Consider the following 27,322-nt stretch of genomic DNA (forward strand, 5'->3'; position numbering starts at 1 on the left):
GGTGCAATTTCCCATCAGTGGAGTGTCTCTGAGACAGGATAGCTCTGGCTCCGACTTCAGAAGCATCAACTTCGATGCAGAAGGGTAGTGCAGGATTGGGATGTCGGAGAACAGGAGCGGAAGTGAAGGCCTCTTTCAAGGACTGAAAAGCTTCTATGGCAGATGGAGGCCACAGGCCGGGTTTACCCCCTTTCCGGATGAGGGCCAGAATAGGTGCAATGCGGGAAGAGAACCCCCGGATGAACTGTCGATAATAATTAGCAAATCCGATGAATCTCTGGATTGCCTTGGTACTCAAAGGGAGAGGCCACTCCTGGATGGCCGACACTTTCACGGGGTCCATCTCAAATCCCTCTGGAGAGATAATGTATCCTAGGAAGGGGATCTTGGATACCTCGAAGACACACTTCTCCAACTTGGCGAAGAGAGAGTTCTTCCTCAGACGAGAGAGTACCTCCTTCACCTGGGAGCGATGACTTTCAAGGTCCTTGGAAAAGATCAGGATGTCGTCCAAGTATACGACTACGAACCTTCCTAGGAGATCTCGGAACACATCATTAACAAACTCCTGGAAGACGGCAGGGGCATTGCATAGGCCGAAGGGCATAACGAGATATTCATAGTGCCCATCCCGAGTGTTGAATGCCGTCTTCCATTCGTCACCCTCCCGGATGCGAATGAGGTTGTAGGCCCCCCGGAGATCCAACTTGGAGAAAATCTTTGCCCCTTTCAGCTGGTCAAAGAGCTCAGCAATCAGGGGCAGGGGGTACCTGTTCTTCACGGTGATCTTATTCAGACCCCGATAGTCTATACAAGGCCGAAGACCTCCGTCCTTCTTCTCCACAAAGAAGAACCCAGCCCCTGCAGGAGAGGTAGAAGGGCGGATAAACCCCCGCTGGAGATTTTCTTGGATGTACTCCTTCATAGCGGTAGTCTCTGCAGGAGAGAGAGGGTAGGTGCGCCCTCTGGGGGGCATAGCTCCTGGCAGGAGTTCAACCGGACAGTCGTAGGAGCGATGTGGGGGAAGGAACTCTGCAGACTTTTTACAAAACACATCGGAAAATCCCTTGTAAGTGGAGGGCAAAGTCTTTAATTCCGCAGAGGAGACATTCACCTTCTCGAGGGGTTTTGGCGGAAGGCAATGTTGCAGGCAAAATAAACTCCAACGAGAGATCTCCCCAGTGGACCAGTCTATGGTGGGGTTATGCAGACGTAACCACGGAAGACCCAATATTACTGGAGTAGAAGGACAGGGGATGATGAAGAATGAAAGTTTTTCTTGATGCAGCGCCCCAACTTGTACAGATAGTTCCGCCGTGAACTTTGTGACGAATTCAAACTCCAGGGGTTTGTCATCTATGGCGGTAATTCGCAGGGGTGAAGACAATGGAAGCAGGGGAATCTTCATGCGTTCGGCAAAAAAGGCATCCATGAAATTGCCATCCGCTCCGGAGTCGAGGAAGGCCCTTTCGAAGATAGACTTACTTGCCAGGTGAATCTGCAAAGGAAGGAGAAGTCTGCGTGAATTTTCTTGATACTTCTCCTGAGGACCTCGAGTGATGCCCCCTACATGAGAAACCTGAGACGTACAAAACTCTTGGCTTTGGCAGGACAGGCGTTGGCAAAATGGGAATGCCCACCACAGTATAAACAGAGACCTGCCATACGTCTTCGGAGTCTTTCCTGCTCGGAGAGGCGAGTCTTTCCTACTTGCATAGGTTCCTCCAAGGGAGACGTCGACACATGAGTCACAGGAACAGCGGGTGTTTGCAGAATCGGCCTTTGAAAGCAAGGGGCCAACATGGGAGAAAATCGTCTGCTGCGCTCTCTCTCCACCTGGTGCTCTCTGAGACGAGTGTCCACCTTAATGGATAGAGCGATCAGCCCTTCCAGGGTGTCAGGAGTCTCTCTGGAGACGAGATCATCTTTGATGCGGATGGATAGGCCTTGGTAGTATACAGCCTTGTAAGCGTCATCACACCAGGAAGTCTCCGCCATCAGTGTTCGGAAGTCTATAGCATACTCATTGACACTGCGGCTTCCCTGCCGGAGCTGCAAGAGACGGGCAGGGGCGTTCGTAACCCGACCTGGAGCATCAAAGACTATACGAAAAGCTTGGAGAAAGTCTTTAACATCAAAAGTCAGCGGGGAATTCTTCTCCCAAAGAGACGTTGCCCACTCCAGTGGCTTGCCTTCCAATCGAGACATCACATACCCCACCTTGGAACGCTCACTTGGAAACTGTGTGGGTTGGAACTCAAATTGAATTTGGCATTGCGTGGCAAATCCCCTGCAGGCTTGTGGGTCCCCACTGAAACGAGGGGGAGGTGGAATGCGAGGCTCACCTGTCGGGTAGCTTGTGTTCGTAGGGGCTGCCGCCATGGGGGGATCTCCAGTAGGTGGAGCAGTGGAGGGAGCAGAAGGCACTTGAGCTAGCAGGACATCGAGTGCTTGCCCAATGCGAACCTGCTGGTTTTCGTAGTCCTCCATGCGGGATGCCAGTCCGCGGAGCGCTCGTCCGACATGAGGTGTGGCTTCCTCAGAAGGATCCATGGCCCGAAAATAATGTCAGGGAGCCGGGAGCCCCCTCTGGGGAGTAGTCCGGATCTAGGAGGAAGCCCCTCACGAGGAATCAGGGTCGTGGTATCCAGGGGTAAGGCAAGAGAATAATCAAAGTCCAGGCACAGGTCAAAAGACAGGCAGAATACAAACAAAGTCCAAGGCCAGGCAGGGGGTCAATGGCAGGCAGAGAATCAGCGAAGTCCAGGTCCAGGCAAGGGGTCACAACAAGGAATCAGGAAGATAAGCAGAGGAAACAGCAAGGGAACCCAGGAATACTCAGGGAACAGAATCCTATTTTCGGGCGCCATCTTGGCGCCTCAGGCGTCCTTTTATATTCGAATTTGGCGCCCTTGCGCCAGCGTCAGCGCGCCCGCAACCGTCGCGCCGCGCTGACGTCACGGCGCCGGCGTCGGAACCCACGTGGGTTGCCTGGGCGCCGCCATTTTGGATTCTTCGCCGCCGGGAGCGGACGCGACTCCTCGCGCTCCCGGCGGTCTTGACAATATGGAAGTCCTAATGACCTTATGTTACATTAGAGGTTACAAAGGTACCTTGTCTACTGTTACACTTAGGGCTTTCGCCAAGAGCAAACACAGGTCTTGCCAAGAAATAAATTACATTTGTCATTTTGACCAGTGACAACATCATAATTTGGGTAATAAATCTGAGCTGATTTTATTTCCCCTGAAAACACCAGTAAGTCTCTATTTAGCAGACACAAGATGTGGTATGGTGTTGATATGTACCCTTACACGTGGTATTCACATTCCATTGCTTGCAGAAATATAAATGCTTCCCAGTACAGGTTATGGAAATTATGCAGCAATTGATCCTTTTAATGAAAGGACAGAATTATGTACATACTGCCTGCACTCTCAAAGGAAAAATGTACTGTATTTATAAATAAGCCTTTTATTTTTATTCAGACATTAAAATATGTGACCATTCCCAGACCATTCCAACTCAGTTATATCTGCATTTATATGCAGAAATGGGAGCTGCCATTATGCTTCCGTTGGAAGAAATAGTCTCTACAGATTCCTTTTAAGTAGCACCCATAGTGTAAGAAAAAAGTAGGCAACTGTTGTTGAGAATGCCCTAACTGCATACAAATCAAATTTATAATGAATTAAAGTGAGACACTCGCTTTACAGCATTTACACCAGAGCATGTTAGTGGAGTGGCTACAGTCTTTATTAACCAACATGGACCAGGTTAATTTCTGCTAAATAGAGCAGAAGTTGTAGGTTCTGAGAGAGCATTCTGCTGCCTCAAATACATTGTCTGCTAGAGGGATGGTGTGCAGGACTTATTTATAAGGCAAATAGCTAGGTTGGCCCTTCATCAGAAAGCGAATAACATTTTACAGGGAATAGATGAGGTCTCGCACAAAAGCTTTAACTGAAATATACTGTTTACATCTTTGCTACTTTAAAATGGCAACCAATGTGATGGTTAAAAACTTTAAACAAATAAATACTTTGTTTCTGCTCATGGAGCTAAATACAGTGTAGTGCTCCAGGTAAGCAAAACCATTCACACGCAGTTAGATTTAAAGCTTAAATGGGGTACTTTAAGTTAACTTTTAGTACAGTATGTTATAGCATAGCCAATTCTACTCAACTTTTCAAATGATCTTCATTCTTTCTTGTAGGTTTTGAATTATTTGCCTTCTGACTCTTTCCAGCTTTCAAATGGGGGGCACTGACACCATCTAAAAAGCAAATGATCTGTAACACTACAAATTGATTGTACTTTTTTAATATTCATCTTTCCATTTAGGCCCTCGTATATTCATATTCCAATCATATCCAAAGCAATGCATTGACCCTAGAAAACAGATTCCTGAAATTGCAAACTGGGGAGCTACTAAATAACTCAAACCACTAATAATAAAACAATGAACTGCAGATAGTATCAGAATATGACTCTCTCCCTTGAAATTATAGTATGACATAAACAACCTTTTTAATATACACCTTTATTTACAAATACATCTATATTTGTAAAAGATCAACCTCTGTACATCTCTGGTGCGTTTCGTTCCCTTCCCATGGCAGTATATATTATCGGCAAATAAACTCTTCATTTATATATACTTCTTCCCTCTACCATAGGTACCGTATACATCTTAACGGGATCATCCTAGTCAGCAAAAATGTAACATGTAGTTTGATCTATTATGAATAAAGATAATATGCGTTGGACAAAGTCTTTGATTGATTGCATATATGCCCAGTGCCAGGAAGATAAAGAAGATTTTTTTCACGGTAGTGAGAATCTGCTGTGAAGCAATAATAGCTGTACTGGCAGCACTAAATGAATCAGATATAAAGGCGGTGAGATTCATTTGTTTTTTTGCTATGATTATTTATAATCTAAATATATAAAATATATCATTAGAAATGATGATTAGTGATGTCATAACTTATAATCAGTGATTAGTGATGCCATTTGGTTTACTAAAACATTTGTATTATAAAAAATAATGTATCCTTGCGTGTAAAATTTGGGGTTATTAGAAGTTACCCTATACTTGGTGAAAGGGATGTTGACTTTATTTACAAATGGGGAGGAGTAAAATAAGCCTTTTCATAGTTTTCATTTCATTTGTGAGTGTATGTATTTATTGGTGATACTTTAGTTTGTGCTGCTGCCACAATGGAAAAGTCTATAATGCCACCTCACAAAAATAATTATTAAATACAAAAAATGATAGAAAAGTATAAATAAATGTGAAAACACTCACAGTTCACCTCAGTCCCAAGGTGCAAAAACCAAGAACACTGCATCACAGAGATGTGAGGGTTTCCAAAAAATGAAAAGTCAGATGTAAAAAGTAAAAAATCTTTATTAGGACATGGAGACCTATGTATTTATTGGTGCCTAACATAAAAACATACAAAAATATCATGAATGTCATGAACCAGTCACACTTTTGCAGAGTGCATAGGAGAGATGTAAGCTGCAAGTCAGGAGATAGGAATCCCTGTGTTTATAAATAACAAGTTCACTGATACTACTTACAGTATAGTCAAAGGGAATATAAATATGTGATTTTAAATCACAGTCAACTAACAGGAAAAGCTACTGTTTTATTGAAATTACGCTAACTAGCTGGTGCACATTTAACAAGAATGTCAGCTGACAGTAGTCAGTGTATGTAGGCCGCACTTAATACAAAGCAAGGCTTTATAGAAAATTTCTGCATCCCACATATTTGGCCCAAATTTACAGTGTGAGTTACTGATGGCACATTAATAACTAAATTGTGTCATTCAGTTTGTGGTAAAAACTGTTTTTCAAACAAATGAATCTAATGCCATTTTGACTCTTTATATATTATAGTATATTAGCTGCCGTCAGCTAAAAGGAAGATAATGCACAGTTCACAAATAGAGAGATGTGTTTGCACGACTGTTTTCTTCTGGGATTTTTTCTACTCATGGATCTAATTCCACGTGAAAACATCATTTTATGGATTTTCCTATAGATGTCAATAAAGATTTAATATGATAAACAGTGAGATATATTTTTCTCTTTGCATTGCATCTGTCTCTATGGGAACATTTGGAATTGAATTAAGCTTAACTATATATTTGTACATAGGTAATTTGTACATACTGTAGATATGCAAAATGGCAACAGTCTATATCTCAAACTACAGCCCGTGGGCCAGATACAGCCCTCCAAGGTTATTTACCCAGCCCCGCCCCCCGCTGCAGCCAAATCCAGCGTCATTAGCATCAGCCAGGGGGACTTGCTGGAGCCGAGGAAAAGAGAGGATTGGCGAGCAGCAGCTTAGTGGAAGTGTGACACTCACCAGGTCCAGGTACTTCTCTTGCACGCACCCTTCGCACATGTATAGTCTTAGCTAGGGTTACAGGGGAACCATCAACCAAATCTCTGCTTTCAGGGAGAGACAGATACATGTGCAGGGCCGCCATCAGGGGGGCACTGGAGGGACAATTGTCCCCGGCCCAATGGCCGTTCAAGGAGCCCAGTGGTGCTGTGTTCCCCTTGAACTGCCTTGGTAGGAGCCGAGTTGCCCCAAAGTATGAGCCAAATTGCGCTGAAGAAGGAGCGGAGTTGCGCCGAATTAGGAGCCGAGCCATACTGGACACAATTTTTTTTTAAAACCTTTTTTTGCACTACAAATAAATGCGCAGTGTGCATGGGAATTCATTCATGGTTTTTTTTTTCAAACTATAGTCCCGCCCCCAACAGTCTGAGGGACCGTGAAATGGCCCCCTGTTTAAAAAGTTTGAGGACCCCTGATCTACATAGTCTACAGTTTACACTACCGTAGTATAAACATTTTTTATAGAACAATGGTGAAAAAGTAAAAATAGTATGTGTGTAAGTGCAGTTTGGTTACACACTTTTTGCACATGTTGGGTTGTGTCAAACCTAAATATGAGAATGTCTGCAACATATTTGGATAACATTTGTAATTTTCTTTATTTTGGAAATGGTACAAGTGGTTATATTTATCAAAGCCACATTTGTGCATCTACACATAAGCAGCATGGCTAGATTCCAACTAGGGCACTTTCTTCAAGGACATTGTATGTTGCCCTGCAAGGACTTTGTATGTTCCCCTTGTGCTTATGTAGGTTTCCTCTGGGTATTCTGGTTTCCCCCAACACTCCAGGAAGGGTTAATTGGTTCCTGATAATATTGTCCATAGTGGCTGTGTAAATGCAATACGATTAAAAACAGTCCTGTATACTTGTCACTGCTTCTGAAATAAAATTCGCTGTGACAGGCAGAGGTACTCCTTTCACTGCTCCATGTTCAACACTCAGGGTGTCTTTTATTTAAAATGACCAGAAGTGGTGACGTAGCGTTTTAGATGGCCTGGGCGCTGGCAGACAAAATGCCCTGTGTGCCACATGCCTAATAGCTAACACTGCTAGTACAGGTCGTTATTAAGATGCTGTAATATGTGTTTTTGGGACTCACTGTTGTAGCTGTGGCAGGGAGTTTCAGTTTCATAATTAGAAGTGGGATGGATGACTTTAGGCGTTTCTATGCCACCTAAAATATCACAAAGATACACAATCTTAGTTTAGGGTTTTTTTTTTAGTAAAATGAGAGAAATGGATAAAATACTGTAGCAGGACACTATTTATTCAGCCAGTGTGTATTTCTACATTTGTTTACTTTCCAAATATATAGAGTACCATGTCAGTGCCTTTACTTGTAACAGGGACAGGTTCTACTTCTACATTTAATTTGTCAGCTTCAAAGATCTGATAATGAAAAATAGAATGGTAATTTAAAGTTTTGGCATCTGTAGAAGCCAGTTATTTTTGTAAAACTTTGCAACTGTGGAATCAGAAGAACTGAGAATATGTGGCGTTTGTATTTAGGGCTCCTGTGACAATTGCTGGCATAAAATCTCCATATCAGATGGCACGGAAATAAAATAATCATAGTAAATATGATTTTGTATTATTGGAAGAAGAGAAAATTAATTTAGGTCAGAACTACAATAACATTTTCTTAAATGAAGTAATGAGCGAGTGAATTTTATTTTAACAGCTCATGTGCTTTCAATAATTACAAAAATCAAAGCCATTCTTCTTTTTTATGGGTCAGGAATGTGTCCCTGTGTTGTTTAGTGTTCGTCCCTATACCCTCTTTTGTAATGTGACTTATCTTTCTAGAATAGAAAATGGTAATTAAAATGAGATGCATAACTACTTTTACATTTTTGGGCCATGAAATCGATTCACATACTTAAAGGGACAGTATACATGTAAAAACACCTTTGCTAAAAAAGAGCACAATAAATAGCAGTTGTATTGAAAATGCCTATTATTTTTATTAAAGAATCCATGTTTTCCTGATTTTGTGCCATTATAGCACCCTTATTAGAAATTCGAAAAAAGGCCATTTGTTTAGGGGTCCTCATCTGCCCTTGAACAAAGGTCAAGAGCCTTTGAGCAATTCATTATCAGTGGGATTTTCATTCTAAATTAGTGTTCTCAGCTTGTCAGAACCAGTGCTACTATGGAACTGGTTTCATTACCTGCTTTAGTGTGAGAAATAGCAAAAAACATACTTGTTTCTTAATTACAACAATAGGCAAAAGATGTGTTGTCAATAAGCTCTTTTTTTTTAGAAAAGAAAAAGAAACCCCACCAATTGTTATGATTCTAAAATTGGCCAGAAATACTGCAACGTGATTTATTACACTTGTTTACTGACAACAATTCATAGAGAATTGTAATAGAATTAATAAAGTGCTAGTGCTGCTATAAATTCATCCATAATTAGAAAAATTCATGGATTTAAGTAAAGTGCTGTGCAATAAATTAGAATATTAGACCCCAAAAAAAATCAATTAAAAATATATATAGAAAAATGACCAACTTTAGGTAGTGGGTTAGCAATTGAAGTCACAATCCATAAATTTAGATTACAGAAAATAGAAAAAATAGATGGTGGAGTTGTCCCATAAACTAACTGCCTGATTTTTTCTAAAGCCTGGGACACCACAAAGATAAAGGCAGGACAGGGTAACCGGGGCTGTGGCCTTGGTATTTAACTTGCCCTAAGTGTTATTAAGAGGCTAGGTATCCCTAAAAAGCCACAAACCGTCGGTCCCTTAGAAAGGAAGGAAGATTGTAAGAGGTTGTATAGAATAAAGAAGGATTAGACCCCGAGCTCTCTTGCCCCCACTTCCGTTGAAAAACCCGTTTTCAACGGAAGTGGGGGCAAGAGAGCTCGGGGTCTAATCCTTCTTTATTCTATACAACCTCTTACAATCTTCCTTCCTTTCTAAGGGACCGACGGTTTGTGGCTTTTTAGGGATACCTAGCCTCTTAATAACACTTAGGGCAAGTTAAATACCAAGGCCACAGCCCCGGTTACCCTGTCCTGCCTTTATCTTTGTGGTGTCCCAGGCTTTAGAAAAAATCAGGCAGTTAGTTTATGGGACAACTCCACCATCTATTTTTTCTATTTTCTGTAATCTAAATTTATGGATTGTGACTTCAATTGCTAACCCACTACCTAAAGTTGGTCATTTTTCTATATATATTTTTAATTGATTTTTTTTGGGGTCTAATATTCTAATTTATTGCACAGCACTTTACTTAAATCCATGAATTTTTCTAATTATGGATGAATTTATAGCAGCACTAGCACTTTATTAATTCTATTACAATTCTCTATGAATTGTTGTCAGTAAACAAGTGTAATAAATCACGTTGCAGTATTTCTGGCCAATTTTAGAATCATAACAATTGGTGGGGTTTCTTTTTCTTTTCTAAAATAATTTTTGTTTTTTCTGACATCCGTCAGACCTCAACTAATAGTTGTGAATATAATTTCTTGGTATTTGAATAAAGGTTTCGTTTTTTAGGTTTACAATTGTCAATAAGCTCTGTAATATGCCCTGGTCATATGCCATTCTGCCAAGTATGCCCCACAATCCAGACATGCCCCCCTTGCATCTTTAAATCAGGTTGTTTTATCTACCTAGGCCGCGATATGACTGGGTCCCTGATACTACTCTGCTCTGTCCCACTTGATGGCACCACTGTCAAGCATATCAGCAATTATAGGAATTATCACATTTGCAGGTCAGGTTATATAAAAATAATGATGATGCATAAACATTTGTAGTCTTTGGTAAACAAGGCTCAAGACCATAAAAGTGCCTTGTTGACCCACAGCCCCCCATACAGTTGCAAGCTTTAATGTATTTTATCTAAATTTACCCTATGAAAAATGTTTTTATTTTTGTAACTGAAAACTAATATGTAGCTTCTCTTTTTTGTACCAATGTTTATATCTCTCTATATTTTCTAGCCTTTTCTGGATTCTCAACAAACACAAAGTATGATCCGTACCAAATTAAGGCTGAAATTGCAAACCGGCGAGACAGGGTAAGCTGAAACCTTAATACTCTTACTAATCTTTCCATCTGTACAGCTGTATCATAGGGTATGATTTCCACTGTAAGAATATGAATGAAATACTTTACTTTTTTGCTTTACTTTCAAGAGTTAAAGATCATAAATATATATGAAGATCTATGACTACTACAGGTAGTCAGCAGAATTGAAAATTGGAAGCCCTTGTTTATATATTATGAACCTTTTTAAGCAGCTGTTGGCTAATGTCTGACAACGTCAGATACTATAACAAATTTAAAAATAATTAAGAAAAAGAAACCCCACCAATAGCTGTTACTAATAAATTACCAGTTTACAAAGACTAAAGGTCTCGTTCAATACCTAATAAAGTGCAAAATTAAAGTGCTATGCAGATTCAAAGGTGCTATTGCAACTATTATTTTAATTCAATAATACTGAATTCTAAAAAGCCACCATTTCAAGAAAATTCAATTGATTATATATATGAGTTCATTTATAGATCCAGACTAAAGAAAACTAGAAAAAACTCAATTAATATTTCACCACTTAATATACAGTTATTGTGCCCTAAAGTGCAGTGCAATAAATTAATGTGAATAGAACTAGGTAATTTGTTGACTAATTAAAAAGAATTATAAGAATAAATAAATGGCCCAGGTTACTGGAGGGTTAAAAAGTCATGCAGTCATAATCCATTAAGAAAGTTAGGAGAAATTGGAAAAAATAGATGGTGGAGTTGTCCCGCAAACTAACTGCCTGTTATTTTGTAAGGCCTGGGACACCACAAAGTTAAGGCAGGACAGGGTAACCGTGGCTTTGGCCTTGATATTAATTTTGCCATAATAATTAGGAGAGGCTAAGTAACCCTAAAAAACCACAAACCCACAGCCCCTTAGAATGGAAGGAAGAATGAAGATTGTAGAAAGGATTGGATTTGACCCACAGACAGTTCACACCCACATCCGTTAAGTTCTAAAATGAACCGTTACTCAAAGAAACTTTTTTTTAAATAGTGGAGAAAGATTTCTATCTGAATCAGGAACAGAATTTCAATTTAGAAAGCGCATTTCGCTTAGAAGCTTTGTCAAGGCGAAAAATGTCTTTGTAAACTGGTAATTTATTAGTAATCAGCTATTGGCGGGGTTTCTTTTTCTTAATTATTTTTACTACAGGTAGTCGAGAGAACTCCAATATACAGCAATGTAATTTGAGATTGGGTTAAAAGGTGCCTCATTTTTGGATGATTTGCTTTTTCTTTGTAATACTAAATAGCTGTAGCCTGTGCTATATGTTATGTTTTAGGAAAACCCCTTTTCTGCAGCATTTTGGATCATTGCTGGAAATGTATGTTAGAATAAAATTTTACAAATCACAGTGCACTTTTCTGACCTGAAATGTTTATGGGTAAGCTTGGTATTCAAAAATGTTCTTTTTGAAACACTTGGGTTAGGGTTGTCTACAAACTATGATTATTTGTTTCTGAGATACAGCTCAGTTTTTTGAAACAGTGTAAAAAATCTCACCACCTGCTAAATTACAAACTTTAGAAATTACAGGAAAATATCAGTAAATATATCTTGAAAATGTCTAAATCTGCCCCACAGTATATGACATATTTTAAGGTGGAGCTTGTGAAACTGCATTTTGCCAGGAAGTTTTAACAACTCTTTTCGAGAGTAATAGTTATAGTAAGGCTATATGTAACACAATCAAACATGACTTCAATGATGGTCTCTGGCAATTGAATTGACTGCTGGAGTACACTACTGGAGTGTTGTAGCAGGATGATAGGACTGCTGTGTAGACAAAGAACAAGGGAAGTCTTATGCATTGTCTAACCAGCAAGCAAGTCAATACTACCTTTATAGATGCAATAGAAAGAGATATTTTCATTAGACTGATAACACAAAGCATAAAAAAATATTAGTGATAGAGACTTCCAGTTCCATAGGTATAGTTAAAGAAACTGCGAATCTAGACCATTGCTTCCTATTTATTTCAGTTTAAAGTGACAGCTAAGGCAATAATCTCTACTTACCAACTGGATATATTATTATTGTTATTAACAATATTTTGATTTGCAGCTGTATGTTTTGTGTGTTTAGCTTTCCAGGTTAAAACGAGAGTTGACACTGATGAAGCAAGAACTGCAATACAAAGAAAAAGGAGTGGAAACTTTACAAGAGTAAGTGAATGCTTCATAACAAATCAGGTTCAATGACAAAACAGATGTTTTCATTTTGAGATCATGACACATTTGTCAAATATTTCTCTCTCTCTGTTTATTAAGCATAGGAACACCATTCTGCCCTGTCTGTTAGAGCTCAGTAGCAGCTTTGGTTTTTAACATCTTTCAGAATTACAATGAGGATTATGGATTTACATATGTTTCACCCAACCCCCTTAGTCAAAAATTAGGAAATTGGCCCTTGAAGAGCAATAGTTGAATAGATGCAATAGTAGAAAAGCTGGTTTGGGATTCATCTGAACCCAAACACTTTTTGTAGGATTTGGATTAGTGTTTTACCGAAACCTGCAAAAGCAAGTGATTTAAAGCGCTGGAAAACATTTTTAATGCAAATTATTGTTTTTCTTTAAAATTTAATATGCATCTTAGCATTCTGATTTGGTTTGGTACTCAAACAAATGTAGGGTTGACACCTCATCCTGTGGTCGGGCAGTGTAGTCAAGGGGCAGCCAGGATGACATGGGGGTGTTGAGGAATGATGTTAAGGGGGTGTTGTCATGGCCATATTTACCATATAGGCATGCAAGGGCCCTTGCAGATGGTGGCAGTTTTAAGGGGACGGCCCTCAGGTGCATATATGGTAAAAGACCCCTCCTAAAGGAACTCTCCCCTCCACCACCTGATACTTGTCGACTAAATCTGTTGGCGGATGGAGTGGGGGGTACCTGGAGGGCCGTTAAGTGTTGTGATGCTCATGTGTGGTAGGAAGTGATGTAATGTGCTGACACGTGTACTGTATCACTTCCTGCACAAACACATTGCAGCTTAGGGGCACCGGACCTAAATACAGCACTAGGTGGTGTGGTGTGAGAAAGTCAGTGAGCAGGGCCATGACATAACGGACAGAGATTGGTCCAATTCAAGAGAGGCACATGAGGATGTTGGAGGTGGGCACAGCTGCAATGTTAAGAAGGCAAAAACCAGAAGATTGTGTGGATAGTGGGAGACACATAAGAATGCCTTGGCTGGTACAGAGTATGGCATGACGTAGAGAACCTTGTTACATCATTGTATAGTAGTTGATTTTGACAAAACTTGTACATCCTTAATGGTGCTTAAATAAATCCTACCTTACTTCTGGTTAATCCAAAGGAAGGCAACCCCCCTGCCATGATCTGTAACTGTCTCCAATTTGAGATTCTAAATGGAATATTTAGAAAAGGACAAATTGATAGTTTTCATTCTATAAAAAGCATACCTAAGTATAGTTAGGTCCATAAATCTTTGGACAGAGACACCTTTTTTCTAATTTTGGTTCTGTACATTACCACAATGCATTTTAAGTGAAACAACTCAGATACAGTTGAACTGCAGACTTTCAGCTTTAATTCAGTGGGTTGAACAAAAACATTGCAAATGTGAAGAACTAAAGCCTTTTTTTTAACACAATCACTTCATTTCATGGGCTCAAAAGTAATTGGACAATTGACTCAAAGGATATTTCTTGGGCAGGTGTGGGCAATTCCTTCTTTATGTCATTATCAATGAAGATGATAAAAGCCCTTGTATTGATTTGAGGTGGGTGCTTGTATGTGGAAGATATTGCTGTGAACAGACAACATGGGGTCAAAGGAGCTCTCCAGGGGAAGCATGCTATCCTTAAGCTGCAAAAACAGAAAGAACCCATCCAAGAAATTGGTACAATATTAGGAGTGGCAAAATCTACAGTTTGGTAAATCCTGAAAAAGAAAGAAAACACTGTTGAACTCAGCAACACAAAAAGACCCAGATGTCCACGGAAGACAACAGTGGTGGATGATCGCAGAATCATTTCCATGGTAAAGAGAAACCCCTTCACAAAAGCCAAACAAGTGAATAACACTCTCCAGGAGGTAGGCATATCGATAGCTAAGTTTACCATAAAGAGAAGACTGCATAAAAAGTATGAAAGTAAATACAGAGGGTGCACTGCAAGATGCAAGCCACTCATAAGCATCAAGAATAGAAAGGCTAGATTTTTTGGTCAGATGAAACCAAGATCAACTTCTGGCAGAATGATGGCAAGAAAAAAGTATGGAGAAGGCGTGGAACAGCTCATGATCCAAAGCATAGCACATCATCTGTAAAACATGGCGGAGGCAGTGTGATCGCTTGGGCGTGCATGGCACTGGCACTGGGACACTAGAAGCAGCCAAATGAATTCTGAGGTGTTCAGAGACATATGGTCTGCTCAAATCCAGCTAAATGCAGTCAAACTGATTGGGAGAAGTTTCATAATACAGATGGACAATGACCCAAAACACAGTTGAACCCAGGAGTTAAATAAACTCTGGAGTTTATTAAAACAAAGAAGTGTAATATTCTTGAATGGCCAAGTTAGTCACTTGATCTGAACCCTATTGAGCATGCATTTCACTTGTTGAAGACTAAACTTTGGACAGAATGGCTCACAAACAAACAGCAACTGAAAGCCGCTGCAGTAAAAGCCTGGCAGAGCATTAAAAAGGTGGAAACCCAGAACCTGTCTCCTAAGTTCAAGATTTCAGGCTGTCATTGCCAGCAAAGGGTTTTCAACCAAGTATTAGAAATGAACATTTTATTTTCAGTTTTTTAATTTGTCCAATTACTTAGAGCCCCTGTAATGAAGTGATTGTGTTAAAAAAGGCATTAGTTCCTCACATTTTTATGCAATCTTTTTGTTCAATCCACTGAAAGTCTGCAGTTCAACTGCAACTGAGTTGTTTTATTTAAAATTCATTGTACAGAACCAAAATTAGGAAAAAGTTGTTTGTCCAAAGATTTATGGGCCTAACTGTATATATGGTTGTGGAGTATTCATTAAATTTGAGAGTAAATAGTCTAAGTTTTTGCACTGTGTTTTTTGTTTGTTGGAAGGTGTCTTTTTTTCTGATTGGCTGTAAAGTCTTTTGAAAGTAAATATTTTGCATATAGGTATAAATATTCAGATTGCGTTTCATTGTTTTAATGTGTAGAAGCAGCAGTGTAATTGTGTATATATTTTAATTTAGGGGAAGGTTCAGAAGTTTCAGGAACTATTGATTCTTTTGATCCTATACCTGTAATTAAATGATGTGCTGTGCAGTTTTAACTAAAAATGAATTGCTGTTGAAGGACGGTTGAATTATGTAGTTCTATTCATTTATAATATTGGCTCTGCTTCTTTTCTGCAGGACTGTGTGGAAAATGTAATTTGCCTGCCTCGGGTGATGACTCAGTTCTGTAATTGTAGGGGAGTGAACAAAAAGTGACTGTTTTAAAAAAGTTGCAGAATAGTGTATTATGTGTATTTATATATCATATTAATTGATAATATTTTTTGCTAGGAATTGAAGAACCACGTGTGTTGTGCCAATTTTTTGCAAAGCCTTTATGTTAAATATTTGTGTACATGGGCAAGTCAAAATGCACATGTATTTGGGGTTTATATGTTACACCCACTTGTCTTAAAGGGGACCTGTCTGCCTATGAAATATTTCCAAATCCTCTTCTATTATATTAATAGGGCAAAATAAACTAGTTCAGCTTTGTTTCCTTTATTCTTTGGAATCCAAGATCAAATCTTGTGTTGCCATCAAGGCAAGCTTTGCATCATGCCTAAACCTTGTGTATGTACTAAAAAGAGGACCTACTGCACACAATATACAAGATTAAGGTGATATACATGTACACGGGGCAAATTCATCAAAATGTGAGATTAGAGTTGACACCAATAAACACTCACTTTCTATTCATTCCTATGGGATTATTAGAAGTGTAGTCATCACTGTGAAAGTTAGAATTCACTATTTGATAAATGCACTTCTGAAAATCACATAGGAATGAATAGAAAGTGGGGGAGTTTTTCTGATGTAAACTGACATTTTGATAAATCTTCTCCTTACACTTGAACTCTAACTCTAACTTACTCTAGAAAGTAAGTAAAGTTTTTCGTGGTGAATATATAATAAATTAGCACCCTGGGGTACAGCAATGGTTAAAATAAATAGCAATATAAGGATAAAGATTATATTTTCTATGGCAAAGTGCATTCAGGTTTATGAAGTATCATGACCTCAGATAACATTTTTATTATAGAAATAATAGCAAATTAATATTTTTCCTTTTACTGGGGATGTTTAACATACTCTCGATTTGGTATAAGGTGCAATCTGTTTATTAGAGCTGGTAACCAGTTTGTTACAATTTCGTTTTAGTGTCACTTCTCCTATGCTGAAAGTTGTAAAGTAGTGTCCCCTGGGGACAGATCATTCCTTCCTTCTGAACGCAGAACTGTAAGAAGCTGTGGACAGTACAGTTTTGGCCATGCAAAGAATTTCCATGTGGTGCAAAGTTTAGTTTAGAAAATCTTAGCATAGTTCTTGAACAGCATGGCATTGTTTAACTGCTGCTAGTAGAGTAACTATAGATTGTATATAGCAGCACATAACCACCAGAAAATTCTGCAAATAGCCATTGCCTCGAGATAACAGCAAAAACAAAAAAGGCATTGTTAGTGTTAATGGGACAGGTTATGTTTTAAAAAAAGCCCTGGCTTTTCAACAGTACCTGCTGTTGATAGAAAGCTTGCAGGAAGCAGGCTGTGGTTAGCTCGGGGCCTTGTGCCAAGCTTGATGATGTAAAAGGCCAGGTCTGTAACAAAAAGTATCATTCTTCTTCTAGGTAATCTATGGCTTGGCTTGGGAGGTGTCTTCTAAGGCTCCTAGTCATTATTCAAGATGCAATAAAAATAGCACAGTGAGGATTACACCTTTGCTAGTGATAAACGTTCACACACTGCATTCTTCTTTGTCACTCTAAAGCAAGGCTGTCCATCCTGCAGCCCTCCAGCTGTTCTGACACTATATGCAGACATGTAGGCATCGAAACAGCACATAGCATCTTCTTATATGGGATCTGAATTCAAAAAATGTGTATATATATATATATATATATACACACACACAAGAGTCCTCTGCACTCAACCCATTATCAATATATTTAAGACAGAGACATTTTGTGCATACTGCTACTGAAAAATGCCTTACCCTTTAAACAAAACAGGGATTGTTTGTCCATATATTGCAATATATTTAAGCTGGCCAACTACGTCAAACTTAATTTCAGGGGCTCAGAAGTATTTGTACGAATTAAAAAACTGAAAATAAAATGTGCATTTCTAATACTTGGTTGAAAACCCTTTGCTGGCAATGACAGCCTGAAGTCTTGAACTCATGAACATCACCAGATCCTGGGTTTCCTCCTTTTTATTGCTCTGCCAGGCCTTTAATGCAGTGGCTTTCAGTTGCTGTTTGTTTGTGGGCCTTTCTATATGAAGTTTAGCCTTCAACAAATAAAATGCATGCTCAAATGGGTTCAAATCAGGTGACTGACTTGGTCATTCAATAATATTTCAATAATATTCCACTTCTTTGCTTTAAAAAACTCCTGGGTTGCTTTGTCTGTATGTTTTGGGTCATTGACCATCTGTATTATGAAACACCTCCCAATCAATTTGACTGCATTTAGCTGGATTTGAGCAGACAGTGTCTCTGAACACCTCAGAATTTATTCAGCTGCTTCTGTCCTGTGTCACATCATGGATAAACACTAGTGTCCCAGTGCCACTGGTAGCCATGCACGCCCAAGCCATCACACTGCCTCCGCCATGTTTTATAGAGAGGTAGGGATGTAGCGAACGTCGGAAAAAAAGTTCGCGAACATATTCGCGAACTTGCGTCAAAAATGCGAACGGTTCGCGAACGTCGCGAACCCCATAGACTTCGATGGGAAGGCGAATTTTAAAAGCTAGAAAAGACATTTCTGGCCAGAAAAATGATTTTAAAGTTGTTTAAAGGGTGCAACGACCTGGACAGTGCCATGCCAGAGGGGGATCAAGGGCAAAAATGTTTCTAAAAAATCCATTGTTGACACAGCGCTGCGTTTTGTGCTGTAAAGGGCAGAAATCACACTACATTTCTAAACCTGTGTAATAAAATGCTTTAAAACGTCCGGCGTCTACATGCCAATCAAGTCGTGTAAAAGTTACAGCCTGTTCACACGCAAAGACGAAACGCGGTGCTTACTGCAACGCAAAAAGACGCAAAGAGCTTTAATGAATGATACCGTCAAGTGAGCAAATAATAGTTTTTAATTACTAGTTGCTTGTCACCTCCAGGATGTTCGTCCTGTTGGTGGCAATATTTCTGTAGTGGTGTGTTTAGCAGTCACCGTGCTTGTGCGCACGTGCACTGTCAGGCAGAGGTAATTCAATGTACAGTGAAGTGAACCAAAAAACACTGATTCTGCAGTGTGGGCCCAGTTTTGGTCTACTTTATTGATCACCTGCGGTGACCATAAAAGATGCGATTTTGCCACTGTTGCAGAACCCTGAAAAATTAGGCATGTGTACTTTCCTGAAAAATTATGTTTTTTTTGTCGCAGCCACTGAACCAGAAGTCCAGAAACAATATGCCATATAAATGCTGAAAATATTAATTTTTTTTTGTCGCAGCCACTGCAGCACAGAGGCCAGAAAAAATATGCCATATAAATGCAAACAATATTAATTTTTTTTTGTTGCAGCCACTGCAGCACAGAGGCCAGAAAAAATATGCCATATAAATGCAAACAATATTAATTTTTTTTGGTCGCAGCCACTGCAGCACAGAGGCCAGGAAAAATATGCCATATAAATGCTAACAATATAAATTTTTTTTGTCGCAGACACTGAAGCACAGAGGCCAGAAAAAATATGCCATATAAATGCTGAAAATATTCAATTTTTTTGGTCGCAGCCACTGAAGCACAGAGGCCATAAAAAATATGCCATATAAATGCTGAAAATATTCTGTTTTTTTTGTCGCAGCCACTGAAGCACAGAGGCCAGAAAAAATATGCCATATAAATGCTGAAAATATTCATTTTTTTTGTCACAGCCACTGAAGCACAGAGGCCAGAAAAAATATGCCATATAAATGCTGAAAATATTCATTTTTTTGTCACAGCCACTGAAGCACAGAGGCCATAAAAAATATGCCATATAAATGCAGAAAATATTCTGTTTTTTTTGGTCGCAGCCACTGAAGCACAGAGGCCAGAAAAAATATGCCATATAAATGCTGAAAATATTCATTTTTTTGTCACAGCCACTGAAGCACAGAGGCCATAAAAATATGCCATATAAATGCTGAAAATATTCTGTTTTTTTTGGTCGCAGCCACTGAAGCACAGAGGCCAGAAAAATATGCCATATAAATGCTGAAAATATTCTGTTTTTTTTGGTCGCAGCCACTGAAGCACAGAGGCCAGAAAAAATATGCCATATAAATGCTGAAAATATTCATTTTTTTGTCACAGCCACTGAAGCACAGAGGCCAGAAAAAATATGCCATATAAATGCTGAAAATATTCATTTTTTTGTCACAGCCACTGAAGCACAGAGGCCAGAAAAAATATGCCATATAAATGCAGAAAATATTCTGTTTTTTTTGGTCGCAGCCACTGAAGCACAGAGGCCAGAAAAAATATGCCATATAAATGCTGAAAATATTAATTTTTTTGTCACAGCCACTGAAGCACAGAGGCCAGAAAAAATATGCCATATAAATGCAGAAAATATTCTGTTTTTTTTTGGTCGCAGCCACTGAAGCACAGAGGCCATAAAAATATGCCATATAAATGCTGAAAATATTCATTTTTTTGTCACAGCCACTGAAGCACAGAGGCCATAAAAAATATGCCATATAAATGCTGAAAATATTCTGTTTTTTTTGGTCGCAGCCACTGAAGCACAGAGGCCAGAAAAAATATGCCATATAAATGCTGAAAATATTCATTTTTTTGTCACAGCCACTGAAGCACAGAGGCCAGAAAAAATATGCCATATAAATGCAGAAAATATTCTGTTTTTTTTGGTCGCAGCCACTGAAGCACAGAGGCCATAAAAATATGCCATATAAATGCTGAAAATATTCAATTTTTTTGTCACAGCCACTGAAGCACAGAGGCCAGAAAAACTCAGGATTTACCTGGATTCAAATTAAACCAGTAGGGTTTGCACCCTAGTTTGTAACGGTGGTGGAGGGAGGAGGACGCTAAAGGACAGCTGTATGTGGAGTCATGAGGCGTGCAGAGAAGGACAGCTGCATGGGGAGTCAGAATCAGAAACTCAGCACAAGTCTTCCGGCGTGCAGTAACCCTCCGAGATCCACCCCTCATTCATTTTAATAAAGGTCAGGTAATCCACACTTTTGTGACCTAGGCGAGTTCTCTTCTCAGTTACAATCCCTCCTGCTGCACTGAAGGTCCTTTCTGAGAGGACACTTGAGGCGGGGCAAGACAAGAGGTTCATGGCAAATTGTGACAGCTCTGGCCACAGATCAAGCCTGCGCACCCAGTAGTCCAGGGGTTCATCGCTCCTCAGAGTGTCGATATCTGCAGTTAATGCCAGGTAGTCCGCTACCTGCCGGTCGAGGCGTTCTTTGAGGGTGGATCCCGAACGGTTCTGCCGCTGCCTTGGACTGAAAAACATTTGCATGTCTGACGTTACAGAGTGGCCAAAGTGCTTTGTCCTTGCAGGTGCGCTCGTGGCAGGATTACTGGCACCTCTGCCCCTGGAATGTTGATGAGTTCCTGAAGTGACATCACCCTTAAAAGCATTGTACAACATGTTTTGCAGGCTGGTTTCTAAATGCAGCATCCTTTCAGACTTGTGGTATGTTGGTAACATTTCTGCCACTTTATGCTTGTACCGAGGGTCTAGTAGAGTCGCGACCCAGTACAGGTCCTTCTCCTTAAGCCTCTTGATACGGGGGTCCTTCAACAGGCATGACAGCATGAAAGACCCCATTCTCACAAGGTTGGATGCAGAGGTATCCATCTCCGCTTCCTCGTTATCAAGGACTGCATCATCCACGGTCTCCTCCCCCCAGCCACGTACAAGACCAGGGGTCCCCAAAAGGTCACCACCAGCCCCCTGGGAAGCCTGCTCCTGTTGGTCCTCCTCCTCCACAAAGCCACCTTCCTCCTCTGACTCCACTTCTGACACCTCTCCCTGCGTTGCAGCAGGTGCCTGGGTTCGTTCTGGTGATTCCGACCAGAAATCGTGCGCTTCCTGCTCCTCGTCACGCTGGTCTACAGCCTCATCTGTCACTCGTCGCACGGCACGCTCCAGGAAGAAAGCGAAGGGTATTAGGTCGCTGATGGTGCCTTCGGTGCGACTGACCATATTTGTAACCTCTTCAAAAGGGCGCATGAGCCTGCAGGCATCGCGCATAAGCACCCAGTAACGGGGTAAAAAATCCCCAGCTCTGCAGATCCAGTCCTACCACCCAGTTCAAACAGGTATTCGTTGACGGCTCTTTGTTGTTGCAGCAGACGTTCCAACATGAGGAGCGTTGAATTCCAGCGAGTCTGGCTGTCGCAAATCAAAACGCCTGACTGGCATTTTGTACCGCTGCTGAATGTCAGCAAGGCGTGCCATGGCTGTGTAGGACCGTCTGAAAATGGGCCGACACCTTCCTGGACTGCCTGAGAACGTCCTGGAATCCTGGGTACTTTGAGACAAAACGTTGTACTATTAAATTCAGAACATGTGCCATGCAGGGCACATGTGTTAAATTGCCCAGTCTCAGTGCTGCCAACAGATTGCTTCCATTGTCACACACCACTTTTCCGATCTTCAGTTGGTGTGGGGTCAGCCACCGATCGGCCTGTGACTGCAGAGATGACAGGAGTACAGATCCGGTATGGTTTTTTGCTTTCCAGGCACGTCATCCCCAAGACAGCATGACAACGGCGTACCTGGCACGTCGAATAGCCTAGGGGGAGCTGGGGGTGCACAGGTGTGGAGGAGGAGGACCCAGCAGCAGAGGACGAAGAAGAGGAAGAAGACGAGGTAGAGAGCGAAGGAGGAGTAGAGGTGGTGGCAGAACCGCGTGCAATCCGTGGCGGTGACACCAACTCCACTGTCGTTGTTGAGCTACACATTCCCTGCTTCCCAGCCATTACCAAGTTCACCCAGTGGGCAGTGTAGGTGACATACCTGCCCTGACCATGCTTGGAGGACCATGCGTCAGTAGTCATATGGACCTTTGGCCCAACACTAAGTGACAGAGATGCGGTGACTTGGCTCTGCACATGGTGGTACAGGTGTGGTATTCCCTTTTTTGAAAAAAATTGCGGCTGGGTACCTTCCACTGCGGTGTCCCAATTGCTACAAATTTGCGGAAGGCCTCAGAGTCCACCAGCTGGTATGGTAAAAGCTGGCGGGCTAAGAGTGCGGACAAGCCAGCTGTCAGACGCCGGGCAAGGGGGTGACTAGCAGACATTGGCTTCTTACGCTCAAACATGGCCCTCACAGAAACTTGGCTGGGGGCAGATGACTGGGAATGGGAACTGGTGGTCAAGGTGGAAGGCGGAGTGGAGGGTGGTTCAGACGGGTGAAGGACAGCAGAGGTAGAGTAGTAAGATGCTGGACCAGAAGGAGGGTGGCTTTTAGTTTGCCTGTTGCCTTTGAGGTGTTGCTCCCAAAGTGCTTTGTGCTTGCCGTTCATGTGCCTTCGCATAGAAGTTGTACCTATGTGGCTGTTGGGCTTCCCAAGACTCAGTTTCTGACTGCACTCATTGCAAATGACAATGCTTTTGTCAGAGGCACACACATTAAAAAAATCCCACACTGCTGACCTTTTTGAGGCTGGCAATCTGGCGGTAACAGTAGAAGTCGGCGGCGTTGGCGGCAATGGCGGGTGCGTTGGCCGGCTGACCACAGGTGCCGATACATGTTGTTGCCCTACTGTTCCCTGCGAGCTGTCCTCCCTGCTTCTTCTAAGTCTTATTCTCCTCCTGCCTCTCTGACTCTCCGTCTCTCCATCTGAACTATCCTCCTCTTCCTCTCTTCTACTGGGCACCCATAAAACATCAATCTCCTCATCCTCATTCTCCTCAGATGCATCAATTTCTTCTAACAGCTCACAGAAGGAAGCAGCAGCGGGGACCTCCTCGTCATCACTCATTATGTCCATCTCTGTTGTGTTCTCTGCCAGAATTAAATCTGGTGTAACGTCCTCATCTCCTTCATCTTCTTCTGCCAATAATGGTTGCGCATCACTCAGTTCAAGAAACTCATGTGAAAATAACTCCTCTGACTCCAGTGAAGAAGGGGCGCCGGTGGTGGAGGAAGTGTTACGTGGGGTGCCCATAGCAGTGGAGGATGAGGATGTTGTGGTAAAGTTAGAAACGGTAGAGGATGGGGTGTGCTGTGTAAGCCAGTCAACTACCTCTTCAGCATTTTGGGAGTTCAGGGTCATTGCCTTTTTAAAACTGGGCAATTTCCTAGGGCCACAGGATAGCATAGCAGCACGGCCCCTTGTGCCTCTGCGTGGCGGCCTGCCTTTGCCTGGCATTATTTTTAAAACAACAACAACAACAACAACTCAGGTGGTGTTTCTAGAGACGGTATTATTATTGATATTTAGACAGAATGTGAACAAGCTCACACAGCTAGATGGGAGTTGTTTGAAAATGAAGAAGAAGAACACACTGGGCAAACAAGGCCTACAAGGTCAACGTATACACTACTACAGCAGTGGATACGGAATATATTATTGCTGCCTGAAAAACGTCACTCGGGTGGTGTTGCTAGAGACGGTATTATTATTGATATTTAGACAGAATGTGAACAAGCTCACACAGCTAGATGGTTGTTGTTTGAAAATGAAGAAGAAGAACACACTGGGCAAACAAGGCCTACAAGGTCAACGTATACACTACTACAGCAGTGGATACGATATATATGATTGCTGCCTGAAAAACGTCACTCGGGTGGTGTTTCTAGAGACGGTATTATTATTGATATTTAGACAGAATGTGAACAAGCTCACACAGCTAGATGGTTGTTGTTTGAAAATGAAGAACACACTGAGCAAATAATGCCTACAAGGTTAACGTATACACTACTACAGCAGTGGATACGGAATATATTATTGCTGCCTGAAAAACGTCACTCGGGTGGTGTTTCTAGAGACGGTATTATTATTGATATTTAGACAGAATGTGAAAAAGCTCACACAGCTAAGTGGCAGTGGTTTGAAAATGAAGAAGAAGAACACACTGGGCAAACAAGGCCTACAAGGTCAACGTATACACTACTACAGCAGTGGATACGGAATATATTATTGCTGCCTGAAAAACGTCACTCGGGTGGTGTTTCTAGAGACGGTATTATTATTGATATTTAGACAGAATGTGAACAAGCTCACACAGCTAGATGGTTGTTGTTTGAAAATGAAGAACACACTGAGCAAATAATGCCTACAAGGTTAACGTATACACTACTACAGCAGTGGATACGATATATATGATTGCTGCCTGAAAAACGTCACTCGGGTGGTGTTTCTAGAGACGGTATTATTATTGATATTTAGACAGAATGTGAAAAAGCTCACACAGCTAAGTGGCAGTGGTTTGAAAATGAAGAAGAAGAACACACTGGGCAAACAAGGCCTACAAGGTCAACATATACACTAATACAGCAGTGGATACGGAATATATTATTGCTGCCTGAAAAACGTCACTCGGGTGGTGTTTCTAGAGACGGTATTATTATTGATATTTAGACAGAATGTGAACAAGCTCACACAGCTAGATGGTTGTTGTTTGAAAATGAAGACACACTGAGCAAATAATGCCTACAAGGTTAACGTATACACTACTACAGCAGTGGATACGATATATATGATTGCTGCCTGAAAAACGTCACTCGGGTGGTGTTTCTAGAGACGGTATTATTATTGATATTTAGACAGAATGTGAACAAGCTCACACAGCTAGATGGTTGTTGTTTGAAAATGAAGAACACACTGAGCAAATAATGCCTACAAGGTTAACGTATACGCTACTACAGCAGTGGATACGGAATATATTATTGCTGCCTGAAAAACGTCACTCGGGTGGTGTTTCTAGAGACGGTATTATTATTGATATTTAGACAGAATGTGAACAAGCTCACACAGCTAGATGGTTGTTGTTTGAAAATGAAGAACACACTGAGCAAATAATGCCTACAAGGTTAACGTATACACTACTACAGCAGTGGATACGATATATATGATTGCTGCCTGAAAAACGTCACTCGGGTGGTGTTTCTAGAGACGGTATTATTATTGATATTTAGACAGAATGTGAACAAGCTCACACAGCTAGATGGTTGTTGTTTGAAAATGAAGAACACACTGAGCAAATAATGCCTACAAGGTTAACGTATACACTACTACAGCAGTGGATACGATATATATGATTGCTGCCTGAAAAACGTCACTCGGGTGGTGTTTTCTAGAGACGGTATTATTATTGATATTTAGACAGAATGTGAAAAAGCTCACACAGCTAAGTGGCAGTGGTTTGAAAATGAAGAAGAAGAACACACTGGGCAAACAAGGCCTACAAGGTCAACGTATACACTGCTACAGCAGTGGATACGGAATATATTATTGCTGCCTGAAAAACGTCACTCGGGTGGTGTTTCTAGAGACGGTATTATTATTGATATTTAGACAGAATGTGAACAAGCTCACACAGCTAGATGGTTGTTGTTTGAAAATGAAGAACACACTGAGCAAATAATGCCTACAAGGTTAACGTATACACTACTACAGCAGTGGATACGATATATATGATTGCTGCCTGAAAAACGTCACTCGGGTGGTGTTTCTAGAGACGGTATTATTATTGATATTTAGACAGAATGTGAACAAGCTCACACAGCTAGATGGTTGTTGTTTGAAAATGAAGAACACACTGAGCAAATAATGCCTACAAGGTTAACGTATACACTACTACAGCAGTGGATACGATATATATGATTGCTGCCTGAAAAACGTCACTCGGGTGGTGTTTCTAGAGACGGTATTATTATTGATATTTAGACAGAATGTGAACAAGCTCACACAGCTAGATGGTTGTTGTTTGAAAATGAAGAACACACTGAGCAAATAATGCCTACAAGGTTAACGTATACACTACTACAGCAGTGGATACGATATATATGATTGCTGCCTGAAAAACGTCACTCGGGTGGTGTTTCTAGAGACGGTATTATTATTGATATTTAGACAGAATGTGAACAAGCTCACACAGCTAGATGGTTGTTGTTTGAAAATGAAGAACACACTGAGCAAATAATGCCTACAAGGTTAACGTATACACTACTACAGCAGTGGATACGATATATATGATTGCTGCCTGAAAAACGTCACTCGGGTGGTGTTTCTAGAGACGGTATTATTATTGATATTTAGACAGAATGTGAACAAGCTCACACAGCTAGATGGTTGTTGTTTGAAAATGAAGAACACACTGAGCAAATAATGCCTACAAGGTTAACGTATACACTACTACAGCAGTGGATACGATATATATGATTGCTGCCTGAAAAACGTCACTCGGGTGGTGTTTCTAGAGACGGTATTATTATTGATATTTAGACAGAATGTGAACAAGCTCACACAGCTAGATGGTTGTTGTTTGAAAATGAAGAACACACTGAGCAAATAATGCCTACAAGGTTAACGTATACACTACTACAGCAGTGGATACGATATATATGATTGCTGCCTGAAAAACGTCACTCGAGTGGTGTTTCTAGAGACGGTATTATTATTGATATTTAGACAGAATGTGAACA

General features: G+C 40.8%; 1 protein-coding gene across 2 annotated transcripts in view; it reads left to right on the forward strand.

Moving 5' to 3' along the window:
* The window catches only part of wwc3.L (WWC family member 3 L homeolog), a 133,771-nt gene that overhangs the window by 49,189 nt on the left and 57,260 nt on the right, over positions 1-27,322 (forward strand). For both annotated transcript variants that reach the window (XM_041582087.1, XM_041582088.1), the window contains exons 4-5: positions 10,387-10,463; positions 12,560-12,639. In XM_041582087.1, coding sequence (XP_041438021.1) covers positions 10,387-10,463; positions 12,560-12,639 — 157 coding nt within the window. The remainder of the gene's footprint in view (positions 1-10,386; positions 10,464-12,559; positions 12,640-27,322) is intronic.

This window comes from Xenopus laevis, chromosome 2L, assembly GCF_017654675.1.
Source record: "Xenopus laevis strain J_2021 chromosome 2L, Xenopus_laevis_v10.1, whole genome shotgun sequence".
In the NCBI taxonomy this organism is placed as follows: Eukaryota; Metazoa; Chordata; class Amphibia; order Anura; family Pipidae; genus Xenopus; species Xenopus laevis.